Source organism: Bos grunniens, chromosome 1 (genome assembly GCF_055505025.1).
Source record: "Bos grunniens cultivar Pamir isolate PY7600 chromosome 1, Bosgru_T2T1.0, whole genome shotgun sequence".
Lineage (NCBI taxonomy): Eukaryota > Metazoa > Chordata > Mammalia > Artiodactyla > Bovidae > Bos > Bos grunniens.
In genome coordinates, this window is record NC_141165.1 from 91,049,835 (window position 1) to 91,066,447 (window position 16,613).

The window sequence follows — 16,613 nt, forward strand, 5'->3', positions numbered from 1 at the left end:
TAAATCTATCTTTCACTTTTCAAACCAAGCCAAGCTATTGCCATTTATGTTTCATACGTTATTTAGGGGGTGACCTAACTAAGGACTGTTGACCTTTATCTTTCTGATTCTGTTAAATATAGGTGGTATGAGAAATGAAGCCAACAGGTACAGACCCGAGAATCTTATCTCTGGCTGCTGAAGTTGCAAAAAGTCCTGAGCAGAATGTCCCTGTTATACTGTTGAAGTTAAAAGGTAAGAAAATCTTTTTTGTGATTGGCTAATTTGTTTAAGTAACAAAACAAATTCCATCATATTAGCATTTGTTTTTAATTTGTTCAGTGAAATCTTAACATTGTGATAAAGCAGTGATTTCTTCCTTTTTAATGTGTTTTTAGTTTTTATTCAGCCTATAGAAATACAAATAGCTCTTGGATTTATTGAGCATAAATAAGTATATCTTATTTCCTTTTGCCTTAGAAATAATAAACAACACACCTTTAGGAAGCTCAGAGTTGAAGAAAATCAAACAAGATATATATTGTTATGATCTCATTCAGTATTGCCTCTTGGTCCTCAGTCAAGATTGTTCTCGTATCCAGGGTGGTTGGACTACAGTTTCCCAGCTAACACAGATATTAAGGTAAAATGAAGCAATAAGTCAGCTTTTTGTTGAGGGATATAGTAGTAGATTCTTATTTTCAAATTTGTTTTCTTTTCTTAAAATCTTGCTAACAAACATTGACAGCTGCTTCCATGGTATGTTATGGATGTATATTGTTCCTAACTGTACTTGTGAATATTTCACTGTCTAAAATTTCACTCCATAAGCTCTGAGAAGATGGTGATCTTGTTTCATTCTCACCACTGAATCCCAAGGACCTTATAAACTCTTTACTGACTAAAGAATATTGAAGAAACAAAGAGATTAAGACACTGGCTCTACACTGGAAAAACTTAATGGTAGAGATGGGATGATAGTCATGTGGATTTATCATACAAGGCAGAATGAAAGAGGTGCTGAAATGAAAGGCATTTCAGGAGAGATACAGAAACTATTCATTTCACAGTATATTGATTTAGCTATCTCAAATTTATATTTCATTAGTAACCCAAATCATGCCAATAAATTTAGAAGTGGCATTTACTTATCTACTGCCATGCTAGAAATTAAGAGAAAAAGAGATCAAAATCTTTTTTTATATAGGCAGCAGTAAAATAAGCCAGATGTTCTCAGTGTCTAAGCCGCTTCCTAATTAACTGAAAATGTGCAGTACTAATTGGATCTTAGTTTTTGAAACTGATTGCTCATAATTAAAGATAGATAAAGGCCAGATTCAAGGTATACCATTAGGTATACCTTAACAACTGTATGTAATATTTTTATACCTTAATTTTCAAGATTATTTCCTGAAGTAAATAAGGCCTTATGTCTTTGTTTTGTTAGATATGTTAGCTCATGGAAATATTGATTGAGCTAGACTCTTAGAAGTAGACTCCAAGTCTCAAGAAATCCACATTTGTGAATGTACAAAAATGTATTTCATTTATTAACATTTTCAGTAAAAATAGTACTTTTAATTAACTTTAGAAACAAAAGGGAAAAGAGAAACTGATGCATGTGGGTATAAGTCTCTTGACCTTCAGAACCAATATGCAAAAGAAAGGATGTATTAAGTTTTTAGTATACACATATGTAGTAACTGTTACACAAGCCTCAGGCATCAGTACTTACTCATTAGAGTACAAACATAGAGACTGTTCTTGGATTGGGGACTTTTTTTGGTATTAGTTTGCAGAAATACTTTTTATTATTGAACCTTTTAAATATACTCATTTCATACCTACGGAGTGACTTTATGTATGGTTTCAAGAGGACCCACCATTTCTCTAAATGACCTTTCATTGTATGCTGTGGAATGTGTCTACTAGAGTTTTTGCTGTTTGTCCTTTTGATGTAGGGAGTATGCAATCAGATATTTTGCAGGTTTTAGGAAAGGAGATCTCTTGGAAAGAATTGGTATAAAATTAGAGTGTTCCATTTCCTAATCTGTCCCTTGTAGACTAATACTATCCTAGCTATTTTTCAGCTGTCTGATGTCTAAAATGTATCAGTTAACACATATGTTGCTGCTGCTGCTGCTGCTGCTAAGTCACTTCAGTCGTGTCCGACTCTGTGCGACCCCATAGACGGCAGCCCACCAGGCTCCCCCATCCCTGGGATTCTCCAGGCAAGAACACTGGAGTGGGTTGCCATTTCCTTCTCCAACGCATGAAAGTGAAGAGTGAAAGTGAAGTCACTCAGTCGTGTCTGACTCTTAGCGACCCCTTGGACTGCAGCCTACCAGGCTCCTCTGTCCATGGGATTTTCCAGGCAAGAGTACTGAAGTGGTTCTCAAGGTATTCTATTGCTTTTAGAGTGTGTGTAGCCCATTCACCGAAAACTTGGCCTCTCTCTTTATTGTGAGTCAAGTGTATTTTGTTTCCTGAAGAACTGACAAGTAAGTTTTTAGAAAATAGATGTCCTAGCTCTAAATATTGGAGAAGGCAATGGCACCCGACTCCAGTACTCTTGCCTGGAAAATCCCATGGACGGAGGAGCCTGGTAGGCTGCAGTCCATGAGGTTGCTAAGAGTCGGACACGACTGAGCGACTTCACTTTCACTTTTCACTTTCATGCATTGGAGAAGGAAATGGCAACACACTCCAGTGTTCTTGCCCCGAGAATCCCAGGGACGGGGAAGCCTGATTGGGCTGCCATCTATGACCCGCACAGAGTCGGACACGACTGAAGCGACTTAGCAGCAGCAGCTCTAAATACAGGCAAAATTCATACCACTGTTTACTTATTAACAAAGTTGTTACACTAACTGTCCATTAAAAATTCTTTACTGGCTTGACAACAAAAGAAAGATACTAAAAATTCTCATTAAGACACAGTGTCTAGAAGCCTTAGCATTTGTCTAAAATTTGTAATTGGTGCAAACTGAGTCACAAACTTATGCTCTTATTTCAGCCATTGCTGTGTGGGCTTGGAACCAGGAGAAGATGCAGAAGAATTTTACAATGAATTACTTCCATCGGCTGCAGAAAATTTTCTGGTTTTGGGGAGGCGATTACAAACATGTTTTATCAACGCAGCTAAGGTATGTTTGTTTACTTAGGGATTTGTGTTTTGTAGCCAAAACTGTTTAATTCTTGAGATGATATTCCACATTGTTTTTCAGGTGTGCAATATTTGGCTGAAAGTACAATTAGAGTGGCTTCCAAGGTAGCTCAGTGATAAATGATCCACCTGCCAGGCAGGAGACGTGGGTTTAATCCCTGGGTCAGGAAGATCCCCTAGAGAAGGAAATGGCAACACATTCCATACTTCTTTCTTGAGAAATCCCATGGACATAGGAGCCTGGTGGGCTATAGTCCATGGAGTCACAAAAGAGTCTGACATGACTTAGTGATTAAACAACAACTAGAGTATTGGATTTAAACATTTTAGCTACAAAAAAAACCTTTACAGTTGAAAATTTTACAGTGCTGACTGAAGCATATTGTATGACACTATGCTTTTTGAAGTATCTGCTTTACTACTCAGTTTTGAGCAACACCCATAGATATTTATTTCCATAGCATAATTTCTACTGTAATTAATAGTAGAGGAAAGTATTGTTCTCTAAGCCCAAGGCTTTTCTTTGTTAACTCCAATGGTAAAGAAGAATAAAGGTGAACTTTCTGTTGCTCATTCAGATCCTCTCTGGTCAAAATATTTCAGCCAAAACATTTGGGTTCATATCAGTCCAACAAATATTTCTTAAGTGAATTATGCTGAATACTATATGTACTTTTTTTTTTGACCCATGGATTATTTTGAAGCATGTTGCTTAGTTTCCAGATAGTTGAGGATTTTCTTCATATTTTATTGTTATCAGTTTCTAATTTAATTCTGTCATAGTCAGATAACATACTGTGTCATTTCAGTCCTATGTCTCCTGCATTGGCAGGCAGATTCTTTACCACTGAGCCACCAGGAAAGCCCTGGATCTGATTTCTTTTTCTGGCTGTGCCAAAAACTAACTCTGGATTCTTACACAAATCACTTGGTTTCATTCTTCCTCCGTTTCCTCCTTTGTAAAATGAATTTCCATCTCATGAAGAGCTCAGACCATTATGAAAGCTTTATGTTTTCATCAAAGCACTTTTATTTAATATTCCCCATTTAAAAGCAGTAATAATTATATTATTTTCATTCATATTGTCCTTCAATACTTTCCATAATACTTTCCTATTTGTTACTATGGTGTTTGTATAGAGATAAAAATTTTTTTAGTATATCCATCAAAGGGAGTAAATCAGCTACAAAAAAAAAAAAAAGAGGGCCCCTTGACCACAGAAGAAATTAAAATTGGTGGATAAAAAACATGATGACAAGAGAAAGAGGATTCAGTGCACAGGCCCAGAAGGGCACAGAAGTAGTGTCCATAATCCAGGCAGGAAGCTACTGTCTGAGTCTATGACTCAGGTGCCAGTGGAGCAGGTGCTGGTGTGATGGACAGGCTGGTTGAGCAGGAGGATTGGCTCTCTTTGACTTCAAGGCCCAGCCTCTGCCTCTGAGCCCATCTAGGTCCTCCTGTAGCACTTGTTTGTTGATGGGTTATCATGGCATCAGCAGCACAGACTAAAACAAAACAGTTTGGACTTTGGTTTAAAATTAATTAAAATTCTGTTTCTGCTGTCAAAAAAGAATAAAAAGAAAACTGAGCTTATGTATTAATTCTGTCTACCTAGTTGTTTGTCAGTCATAGTTCAGTTCAGTTCAGTCCAGTTGGTCAGTCGTGTCCAACTCTTTGCGACCCCATGAATCGCAGCAAGCCAAGCCTCCCTGTCCATCACCAACTCCTGGAGTTCACTCAGACTCACGTCCATCAAGTCAGTGATAACCATCCAGCCATCTCATCCTCTGTCGTCCCTTCTTCTCCTGCCCCCAATCCCTCCCAGCATCAGAGTCTTTTCCAGTGAGTCAACTCTTCACATGAGGTGGCCGAAGCACTGGAGTTTCAGCTTTAGCATCATTCCTTCCAAAGAAATCCCAGGGCTGATCTTCAGAATGGACTGGTTGGATCTCCTTGCAGTCCAAGGTACTCTCAAGAGTCTTCTCCAACACCACAATTCAAAAGCATCAATTCTTCGGCGTTCAGCCTTCTTCACAGTCCAACTCTCACATCCATACATGACTACTGGAAAAACCATAGCCTTGACTAGACGGACCTTTGTTGGCAAAGTAGTACCTCTGCTTTTGAATGTGCTATCTAGGTTGGACATAACTTTCCTTCCAAGTCATATATATATATATTTTTAAATTAGTTGGTATGTTGGTAGTGGAGTACATAGTAGGACATACATAGGATTTTATGGCCTAAACTGAAAACTTGTTAAAATATACATACATACAGGCATACATACATATGTGTATACACACACACACATACATACTAACATATATTCTATGTTTAAGAATAGAAAAGCACCTATGCCAGAATTTTGAAGTGACTTAGGGATAAATTTTGTTAACCGGTCTCAGAGGCCATGAATTTAAGGTTGACATTATCTGATGGGCTTTTAAAAGAAAGTACTAATTTTAGGAACCCAGCAGTATTCTTTGAGATTGGTAGCAGTGAAGATTATGTGCCCTTTCTTTCAGTGAAACTCGCTAAGGCAGTTTATTGGACTAAAGGGATTCTTGATCTAATGTGGCACTTCTTTCTTTTTTGATTATTGTTATATTTGTTAGTACATGTCTGTTTAAGCACCTATCTAACCCTGAACTAGAATAATAGAAAGAAAATGCTTTCATTATTATAAAGAGTAACCATAGCAATCGTATTTTTGCTGTTATTACTTTTATGCCATAGTACATTCAGAACGTGGATGAGATTAATGGCCTTGATATTAACTTTGCAGTAAAATTACATGGCCAGGGAAAGACAGAACTGTGAATGTATTGTTTCTTATTTCCTACTTTGACACATACTCTAATCTAGAATAATTCCTCACTCTGCTTTCCAGAAGGAAAGAAGCAGAAAAAAATTGTCATTTATTTATTGGATAAATATTGATTTAACTGTGTGTTTGAACTGTTTTAGACACTGGGTGTATAGTATGTAATGGGTGTATAGTGGAGAGCTAAATAACATGGTCTCATGCTCTCATGGAGTCATAGAGTAGAAGCTGCAGCTGAAATACACTGAATGCTTTATATATTGACATCTATATGTGCATATTGCAGTGATGTTCAACCCTGGCCGCATACCCAAGTCACCCACTTAATTGTGTAAAAAGTAGATGTCTAGACTTTTAACTTTGGAGATTCACATTTCAGTATGTTTGGACTAAAACCTGTACATAGGTATATTTTTAAAACTCCATAGATGATACTTATGAATGACTGGTATCAAAAAATCCCTAGTGTATCAACTTACAGTTCTTATGCTTCTTATATTGTCCCATTTGACCTCTGAATAGCAACCACTTCTGTTATATATTACTAGCCTTAACCGCAGTTTTATAAATTAAGAAAATAAAAGCTTCAAGATTGTATACCTCATAAATAACTAAGATCCAAAAACCTGGTCCTAAGACTCTCCGGAGAGAAGTCTATCTTTTTTATTAATTAAAACAATTACAGTGAAGTCAATTCTTGTGTGTGTGTGTGTGTGTGTTAAGGGTGAAGAAAAAGATGCATTACTACACTTTTTTGAAGTTGTGACTGATTCTCTCTTCTGGCTATTGGGAGGCCATGTTCAACTCATCCAAAATGGTAAGAGAAAAGATTTTTAATGTAACTGATAGTCATTGTAGAGTCACCTGCTATCAGTTTGATTTTTTTTTTCTAAAAACAAATACTTCATTAAATACAGATAAGTAAATACAGTTAAATAAAATTAAATACAGTTAAATAAAAGCACATTGAAATAACCCCATACACAAAAAGTAAAGGCAAATTTGGATGTTCCAGCTTTATTTTATTTTATTTTTTTTTGGATGTTCCAGCTTTAAACAGACAACATTAACAATAATATTACATTAAGGGGAATATTGCTAAAATAAAACTTTCTCCTTAGTTTTTTCTATGTAGCAAATTTAAGATAAGGCTTAATAATTTTAACAGTTTATTCTAGGGGAAAAGTTTTTTATGTTTGTTTCAAAGATTACAGTTGTGTTTTAGACTTAGTGTGACAGAAATCCTTATGTAAAGAGTATAGATATGATTTAACTCACAGCCTAACTATTGAGGTAAGATTAAGCTTTTATATGGTGACATTTTACTAAACTGGAAAGTTACTTTATAGGCTATTTCTATACTTACATTGAAAAATATAAATATATGTTAGTTTTATGTTTCCTTAAGACTAGAAAGTAATTTTTAATAATAAGCGTGACAATGTTCCTACCTTCTTGAAAGATTTACTCTAAGAAAAATGTAATGTATAGGAATAATATAAGAACATTGATATTTTTAGAAAATAAAAATTGAGCTGAATATTAATATTTTATTTTTTGCTTTCAGAATTATGCATGTACATAATTTACAGAGTCAGTTCCATAAGGATTATTTAAAACACAGTCCTTGGCCCTCATACCTCTCTCCATTTCCCATTTTCCAAAGGCAATTACTTTCATGCTCAAATACTTCCTTTAAAAAAAAAAAAGCATTATCTGTTCATTTCCCTTTATGAAAAAAATATTATAAACTTCCCTACTATAAGAACTATTTTACCAAAATGTAAAGAGCTTAGCTACAGTATGGTGTAATACTAAAACCTAGTTAAAAGAGAGACAGCAGGAGACAGAATATGTGAAAAAAGTTTTAAATATGCCATATTCCTTTTCAAAATAATAACTATAACAAAAGTGACAGTATTTCTCAGGTCAATCTGTCAGTTTAAAACACCAATAAAATAGGTATTAAATAGGATGTCCAGTAAGTTTTTCTCTCAAAAGAACCACTTCCTTGGAGAAATGGCTGACTGTATATAGGTATGAGATAGAAAATACGCAAGGTAAGCCAGAGGTATCTTGAATACTAGATAGGAAGGAACCAGTCAAAGTCTGGTTTTACAACCTTTAGTTTTACAACCTTTAGTGAATTAATTATCCATCACTGTCAACATCTCAAAAGGAGAGACAATCAGATATGAAGTGCCTCATTGTAATGTCTCATTATAACCTCACATATGACATGTATATAACAAAAATTCAAACATGAATCATTTTGAACCTGGAGCTCCAACTACCAATTTGTAGAAGGTCAGAGAAACATTAAATTATACCAGAGGAATGCAGTAAGCAAAAGTAAACTGTGGGAAGCTCAAAGGACAGTTGACATAATTTTGTAAACAAATGAACTTCAAAGGGAAAAAGGGTAGAGTAGAAACCCATAAGTTAAAAGAAATTTGAAAGATAACTAGTTACATTGTATGGCTCCTGTTTGGATCCCAGTTAAAGTAAACTTCTGAAAATTCACCAAAAAAATGGCAATGGGAGCAGTGACTGGATATTTGATAAAATCAGGTAATCATAATTATTTAGGTTAGATAATAGCTATATTTTATTTTTTAATAATTCATACATAATATTTTGGGAATATGTATAGAAATATTTCTGGGTAAAATTATTTGATGTCTTGGATTTGCTTTCAGATAAAATGGGAGGCAGGAAATAGATGGGGTAGGTGAAACAAGACTGGCCATGAGTTGATCATTGTTTAAGTTGAGTGACTAATAAATGCAGGGTCATATATACTACTCTTACACATGTTCTAAACTTTAATTTAAAAAAATTGGCAAATATCAGTTTTTGTTGGGAGACCAAATAGTTATCTATACTTGAAAACAATATACTGCTGCTGCTGCTAAGTCTCTTCAGTCATGTCCGATTCTGTGCAACCCCATAGACGGCAGCCCACCAGGCTCCGCCGTCCCTGGGATTCTTCAGGCAAGAACACTGGAGTGGGTTGCCATTTCCTTCTCCAGTGCATGAAAGTGAAAAGTGAAAGTGAAGTTGCTCAGTCATGTCCGACTCTTCGGGACCCCAAGGACTGCAGCCTACCAGGCTCCTCCGTCCATGGGATTTTCCAGGCAAGAGTACTGGAGTGGGTTGCCATTGCCTTCTCCAAAAATAAATCTTATAATAAAATAAGATAAATGTTATTAAAGTAGAATAACTTCAACAAATTATTTTATCATATTTTTTCCAAAATAGAGAAAAGATATATAAACATTGCATACTACATGATTTCAGTGAATTCAGAATTAAAGAGTTATTAATAAACATCTTTGCTGCTGCTAAGTCACTTTAGTCGTGTCCTACTCTGTGCGACCCCATAGACGGCAGCCCACCAGGCTCCTCCGTCCATGGGATTTTCCAGACAAGAGTAGTGGAGTGGGTTGCCATTGCCTTCTCCGATAAACATCATTAGGTAGACAAAAATAGAAATATACACTTATCCCAGCTACAGAGAATTTTTCTGCTATTGAAAAATAGAAAATAAAAAACCATAAAAATACTTAATAATATCAGAAGTTTTTTGAAGTTGTTAGATTTTTTAAAATGGTAACTAGTGAAATATTGGATTATGTAAACAGAAATGAAGAACAGTAGTAAGTATGTGAAAGAAATCAAATATGTCCCCTCAGGAGACTGAAAGAGGAAAAAATGTGTAGAAGCTAGGATAGTGTTCACAGAGCTGCCTTGCCAGCATAGCTGATCTCACTTTAATTAAAATTCTAGTCAGTTAATGAACAAAGGACTATTAACTGAAATTTAATGGGAACCTACGCTATTTCTAGACAAACCTAGATAGTGTGTTTTCATCCTGCTTATTTAACTTCTAAGCAGAGTACACCATGTAAAATTCTGGGCTGGATGAAGCACAAACTAGAAATCAAGACTGCTGGGAGAAATATCAATAACCTCATATATGCAGATGACACCACCCTTACGACAGAAAGTGAAGAGGAACTAACGAACCTCTGGATTAAGGTGAAAGAGGAAAACTGGCTTAAAACTCAACATTCAGAAAACTAAGATCATGGCACCTGGTCCCATCATTTCATGGCAAATAGATGGGGAAATAATGGAAACAGTGACAGACTTTATTTTCTTGGGCTCCAAAATCACTGCAGATGGTGACTGCAGCCATGAAATTAAAAGACGCTTGCTCCTTGGAAGAAAGGCTGTGACAAACCTAGACAGCATATTAAAAAGCAGAGACATCACTTGGCCGACAAAGGTCCGTTTAGGCAAAGCTATGGTTTTTCCAGTAGTCCTGTACAGATGTGAGAGTTAAACCATAAAAGAAGGCTGAGGGCCAAAGAATTGATGCTTTGAAACTGTGATGTTGGAGAAGACTCTTGGGAGTCCCTTAGACTGCAAGATCAAACCAGTCAGTCCTGAAAGAAATCAACCCTGAATATTCACCGAAAGGACTGATGCTGAAGCTGAAGCACCAGTACTTCGGCTACCTGATGTGAAGAGCCAATTCATTGAAAAAGATCCTGATGCTGGGAAAGATTGAGGGCAGGAGGAGAAGGGGATGACAGAGGACAAGATCGCTGGATACATCACTAAGTTAATGGACTTAAGTTTGAGCAAACTCTAGGAGATAGTGAAGGACAGGGAAGCCTGGCGTGCTTCAGTCCATAGCATCACAAGGAGTCTGACATGACTTAGCAATTGAACATAACAACAACCCTGTTCTAGGACATTTTACAGTAGTCTGTGAGAGAATTGTTAGTTTTCACTTTACAGGGGAAGAACATTTTCTGAGAGGTTAAGTGACTTACATAAGCATATAGTGCCAGGTCTTCATAACTGGCTATTCAGAGCCTAAAAATTACAAACCAAATATTCCTCTGGGTAGTTAGTGATTTTATTATTATTTAAGACAAGGTATTAGCAAATATGGTACATTATATAACAATTAAATTTTTAAGTACATGAGCTGCTGATTATAATCATCTGAACTATTGCTATTCCTTCATATTCTTTTTTTCACAGAAAATGTGATTGTCTTCAATGAAATCACTGTTAGAAAAGGAGACTCAGTTTTAGGATATGTTATATTTTATTTTTAATTTAAGGGAAGATAATGATACATTCTTAGCTTACTGTTTATTTGTAATTGTCCATAAAAATGGAATAACTGCCTTATTATGGTTATGGAAAAAACAAGTATAACTTTATTGCAAAGTATATCAAGGCAGGAAGTTTAGCAGAAATGATTATGCTTTGATCTGGTTTTGAAAAGACAAGTAAATCCCAGTTGTATCATCATAGAATCGTAATCTTTCTTTTTTTCTCTTTTTTTAGTACTGAAAAGTGATCATTTCTTGCGCTTACTGCAAACTGATAATGTTCAAATAGGATCTATGGTCATGACTCTGCTACAGAACATACTGCAGATCAATAGGTGACTTGGCTTTATAAAATATATAGAATTTTTTTGTTTTTGATGAGAAGCATTGCCAGTTTTACTAAAATCAGTTGTATATGACTTGTATATAACATTTAAGAAGCTTTGTTATTACCATTATATTTTTTTAATGAATATAAAAATATAAAATACTGTAAAAGAAAGTTTATTACTGAATTTATATCTTATTTCAGAACTTAAGATTTTAGCCCTATCTCAGTCTTAGAGAAGAAAAATTACTGTGATATCTGAAGGAGAATATTGGGATCACGATAATAAATAACTAATCAAATAGCATCACTGACTCAATGGACATGAATCTGAGCAAACTTCAGGAGATAGTGAAGGACAGGGAAGCCTGGCATGCTGCAGTTTATGGGGTTACAGAGAGTCAGACACGACTTAGTGACTGAACAATCATGTACTTATTTAGCAGACTGCAAGCTCAGTATTTGCCAAGTGCTATGCCCTTCTAGAGTATAAAAGAAGTTATAGACAAATTTTCCCAGGTTAAAATAGAAAGGCAGAGTAAACACTGTTGAAATCATTGATTTTTTTCAGCTCAATATGGATTTGTTAAGTATCTAGTATATGTGCCAAGTATTGTCTATCATTGGATTTATAAAATCGATTAAGATATGAACCTTATCTTCAAATAGCTTACAGTATAGTGGAAGAGACTAATACATAAATACAACTATATTACAGGGTAATAAGGTACAATGTTAATTAAGTATTAAGAGGCGCTCCTAAACCAAACTGAGGTGGGGGATACTTCCAGGAGAATGTAACACCTGAGATGAAACTGAGATAAATAGATGAGGAGAATGTAATACTGAGATGAAGGATGAGAAATTAACCAGTGAGGAGAAGAGAAAACAATATTCTAGGCAGAGGTAACAACCTAAGCAAATGCACAGAAATAAGAAACAACATACAGAACGTGAAAAGTAGGCTAGAGTTCATAAGACAAGATATCATGGAAGAGAGAGCTGCACAAAGAACCCCAGAGATCTGCAGAATCCCCTTCAAGTTTTCAGTAGAGTATTGATCAGCACATGCATTTGAGGAAACTGCTCGATGTCTTGGAAACAGTAATCCAGAAGGATTAAAAGGAGCAGTACCAGAAACTCAAACAGAGCTAGAATGCTGCCTGATCCAGCTGCACAACTGGAAAACTTCATGAAAAATGGAGCATTAGGTAGAGTACTCAGGATAGTTTCATCTTGGTAGTGGGGAATAATAGCACTAGACTGAGCACTACTGTAGATCATCTAAACAATAAAAGCAAGATCTGAAAGGATCAAATTATTCCCAGTCAGTTTCACTTCATGTGGTTATTGAAACTGCCTACATCTTAAAATAGTGTACAAAGGCAGGAAGTTTAGCAGAAATGGTCATACTTTGATTTGGCATTAATAAGATGAGAAAATCAAACTTGGGCCATCATAGAATCTCTGTTTTGATTTCTTTTCCCCCCCCTCTCTTCCTTTAGTAATAAAAAGTAATCATTTCTTGCAGGAATCATTTCTGCAAACTGATGATGTTCAGATAGGATCTATAGTCATAACTGTATAAAATTCTAGAAAAGGTAAACTAATTTATAGTGACAGAGGTGTAAATAAGGTGCCAGGGAGGGTAAGTGGAGAAGGAGTACAGTGAAACAAAAGGAAACTTTAAGGGGTGATGGATATATTCATTATCTTTATTGCGATGGGGGAATGTCAAAACTTACCAAATTATACATTTAAATATGTGCAGTTTGCTGTATATCAGTTATACTTTAATAAAGCTGGTCAAAATAAAAAAATCATCATGTCTTGATGAACATTTTGATATGGAATGAAATAAAAGATGAATTCAGGTATGATACCAAGTTTTCTGTATTGAATAGTAGACAGTGGTATCAGTTCAGTTGCTCAGTCGTGTCTGACCCTCTGCGACCCCATGGACTGCAGCACACAGGCTTCCCAGTCTATCACCAGATCCCAGAACTTACTCAAACTCATGTCCATCAAGTCAGTGATGCCATCCAACCATTTCACCCTCTGTTCTTCCTTTGTCCTCCCGCCTCCGTTCTTTCCCGGCATCAGGGTCTTTTCTGAGTCAGTTCTTTTCATCAGGTGGCCAAAGTACTGGAGTTTCAGCTTCAGCATCAGTCCTTCCAATGAATATTCAGGACAGATTTCCTTTGCAATTGACTGATTTGATCTCCTTGCAGTCCAAAGGACTCTGAAGAGTCTTCTCCAACACCACAGTTCCAAAGCATCAATTCTTGGGCACTCAGCGTTTTTTATAGTCCAACTCTCACAACCATACATGACTACTGGAAAAACCATAGCTTTGAGTTGGCAGACCTTCGTTGGCAAAGTAACGTCTCTGCTTTTTAATATGCCTTCTACGTTTGTCACAGCTTTTTTTCCCAAGGAGCAAGCATCTTTTAATTTCATGGCTGCAGTCATCTGCAGTGATTCTGGAGCCCCAAAAAATAGTCTGTCACTGTTTCCATTATTTCCCCATCTATTTGCCCTGAAATGATGGGACCAGGTGCCATGATCTTAGTTTTCTGAATGTTGAGTTTTAAGCCAACTTTTTCACTCTCCTCTTTGACTTTCTTCAAGAGGCTCTTTAGTTCCTCTTCGCTTTCTGCCATAAGGGTGGTGTCATCTGAATTTCTGAGGTTATTGATATTTCTCCCAGAAATCTTGATTTCAGCTTGTGCTTCATCCAGTCTGGCATTTTGCATGGTGTACTCTGCATAGACGTTAAATAAGCAGGGTGACAATATACAGCCTTGATGTACACCTTTTCCTATTTGGAACCAGTCTGTTGTTCCATGTCCAGTTCTAACTTGCTTCTTGACCTGCATACAGATTTCTCAGGAGGCAGGTCAGATGGTCTGGTATTCCCATCTCTTGAAGAATTTTCCACAGTTTGTTGTGATCCACACAGTCAAAGGCTTTGGTATAGTCAGTAAAGCAGAAGTAGATATTTTTCTGGAACTCTCTTGCTTTTTCTATGATCCAATGGATGTTGGCAATTTGATCTCTGGTTCCTCTTCACATACTGTTGAAGCCTGACTTGGAGAATTTTAACCATTACTTTGCTAGCATGTGAGATGAGTGCAATTGTGCAGTAGTTTGAGCATTCTTTGGCATTGCCTTTCTTTGGATTGGAATGAAAACTGACCTTTTCCAGTGCTGTGGCCACTGCTGAGTTTTCCAAATTTGCTGGCATATTGAGTGCATCACTTTCACATCTAAATCACATCAAATCCTAAAATCATCTTTTAGGATTTGAAATAGCTCAACTGGAATTCCATCACCTCCACTAGCATTCGTAGTGATGCTTCCTAAGGCCCACTTGACTTCTCATTCCAGGATGTCTGGCTCTAGGTGGGTGATCACACTATCATGATTATCTGGGTCATGAAGATCTTTTTTATATAGTTCTTCTGTGTATTCTTGCCACCTCTTCTTAGCCAAAACAGATTCAATATTGGTTTGTCCAACATAGACAGATATGTTCAGCAGGTAGAGAAACAAGAGTGCCTGCAAAGATTTGTGCACACAAATGTTTATAGCAGCTTTATCTGTAATAGTCAAAGACAAGACAACTCAAATGTCCACTGACAGTGAATAGGACTTGTGGAAGAGATCTGGACTAGAATTATGGACTTACGAATTATCAGGCTAAAAAGTATAGTTAAAAACATGAGAGAAGAGCTCAGTGAAAAATATGAATTGAGTAAGAAAAGAAATTGGCCCAAAATGGAATTCTAGGGAGTAACCTTTTAGGGGTGTACTGGAAAGCCTACAAAGAAAACAACAACAAAAAATAAGGTCAAAAATCTGTAAACAGAGGATGGAAGAAGACCAGAATAACCTTTTTCCACAAAAGCTGAATAGTGGAAAATATCAGTTATAAACATTCATGGTTATTTTTTCTAACTGGACAAAAGTTTATTTATATTTTTGAGTAAGAGTCTGTTTGCATTGCTCTCAGATAGGAATCCTTGCCATTATTTGCTTTCTACAAGCCAACATCTGGTTTTTTTTTTTTCTTTTTTAAATTGGTAGAAAATTGCTTTACAGTACAGTGTTGGTTTCTGTCATATAACAACATGAATCAGTCATAATTATATATATCCCCTCCCTCCTGAACCTTCCTCCTGTCCCCACAGGTCACTTCTCTAGGTCATCACAGAGTGCCAGGCTGGGGTCCCTTTGTTATATAGCAAATTCCCAGTGACTATCTGTTTTACACATGATAGTTGTAAATATGTCAATACTACTTTCTCAGTTCGTTCCACCCTCAACTTGCACCACTGTGTCCACAAGTCATTCACTGCTAAGTTCATCAGTACCATTTTTCTAGATTCCATATATATGCATTAATATATAATACTTGTTTTTCTCTTTCTGACTTGTTTCACTGTGTATAAGAGGCTTTAGGTTCATCCACTTCACTACAACTGACTCAAATTCATTCCTTTTTATGGCTGAGTAATATTCTATTGTTTATACATATTCTTTTTTATTACATCTTTTTTAATAATTAAATTTATTTCATTTTAATTGAAGGATAATTGCTCTACAATATTGTTTTGGTTTCTGCCAAACATCAGCATGAATTAGCCATAGGTATACCTATGTCCTCTCTCTTGAACCTCCCTCCCGCCTCTGTCCCTATCCCACCCTCTAGGTTGTTACAGAGCCCCAGTTTGAGTTCCCTGAGTCACACAGCAAATCCCATTGGCTATCTGTTTTACATATGGTAATATATATATATGTTTTGTGTTACTCTCTCCATACATCCCATCCTCTCCTTCCTCCCTACCCCACTGCCCTATGTCTATAAGTCTGTTCTCTTATGTCCTGTCTGCATTGCTACCCTGCAAATAGGTTCAACCGTACCATCTTTCTAGATTCCATATATATGCGTTGATATACAACATTTGTTTTTCTCTTTCTGACCTAGTTCACTTTGTATAATATGCTGTATGTTCATCCACCTCATTAGAACTGACTCAAGTGTGTTCCTTTTTATGGCTGAGTAATATTCCGTTGTATATATATTACCACAGCTTCCTTACCCATTCATCTGTCAGTGGACACCTAGGCTGCTTCCATGTCCTAGCTATTATAAATACTGCTGCAGTGAACAT

At 36.3% G+C, this 16,613-nt stretch overlaps 1 protein-coding gene across 40 annotated transcripts in view; it reads left to right on the plus strand.

Annotated features, from left to right (window-relative positions):
* IQCB1 (IQ motif containing B1) overlaps positions 1-16,613 on the plus strand; it is a 45,182-nt gene that overhangs the window by 5,178 nt on the left and 23,391 nt on the right. For 15 of the 40 annotated variants that reach the window (XR_015164814.1, XR_015164812.1, XR_015164816.1 and 12 more), the window contains 5 exons: positions 123-234; positions 460-622; positions 2,996-3,125; positions 6,697-6,790; positions 11,344-11,443. Coding sequence is in view for 33 of the 40 variants with exons in the window: in XM_086403619.1 (XP_086259745.1) it covers positions 135-234; positions 460-622; positions 2,996-3,125; positions 6,697-6,790; positions 11,344-11,443 (587 nt within the window). In the remaining 7 variants the exon portion in view is untranslated. The remainder of the gene's footprint in view (positions 1-122; positions 235-459; positions 623-2,995; positions 3,126-6,696; positions 6,791-11,343; positions 11,444-16,613) is intronic. The other 25 variants (XM_086403758.1, XM_086403717.1, XM_086403673.1 and 22 more) reach the window with 4 other exon arrangements.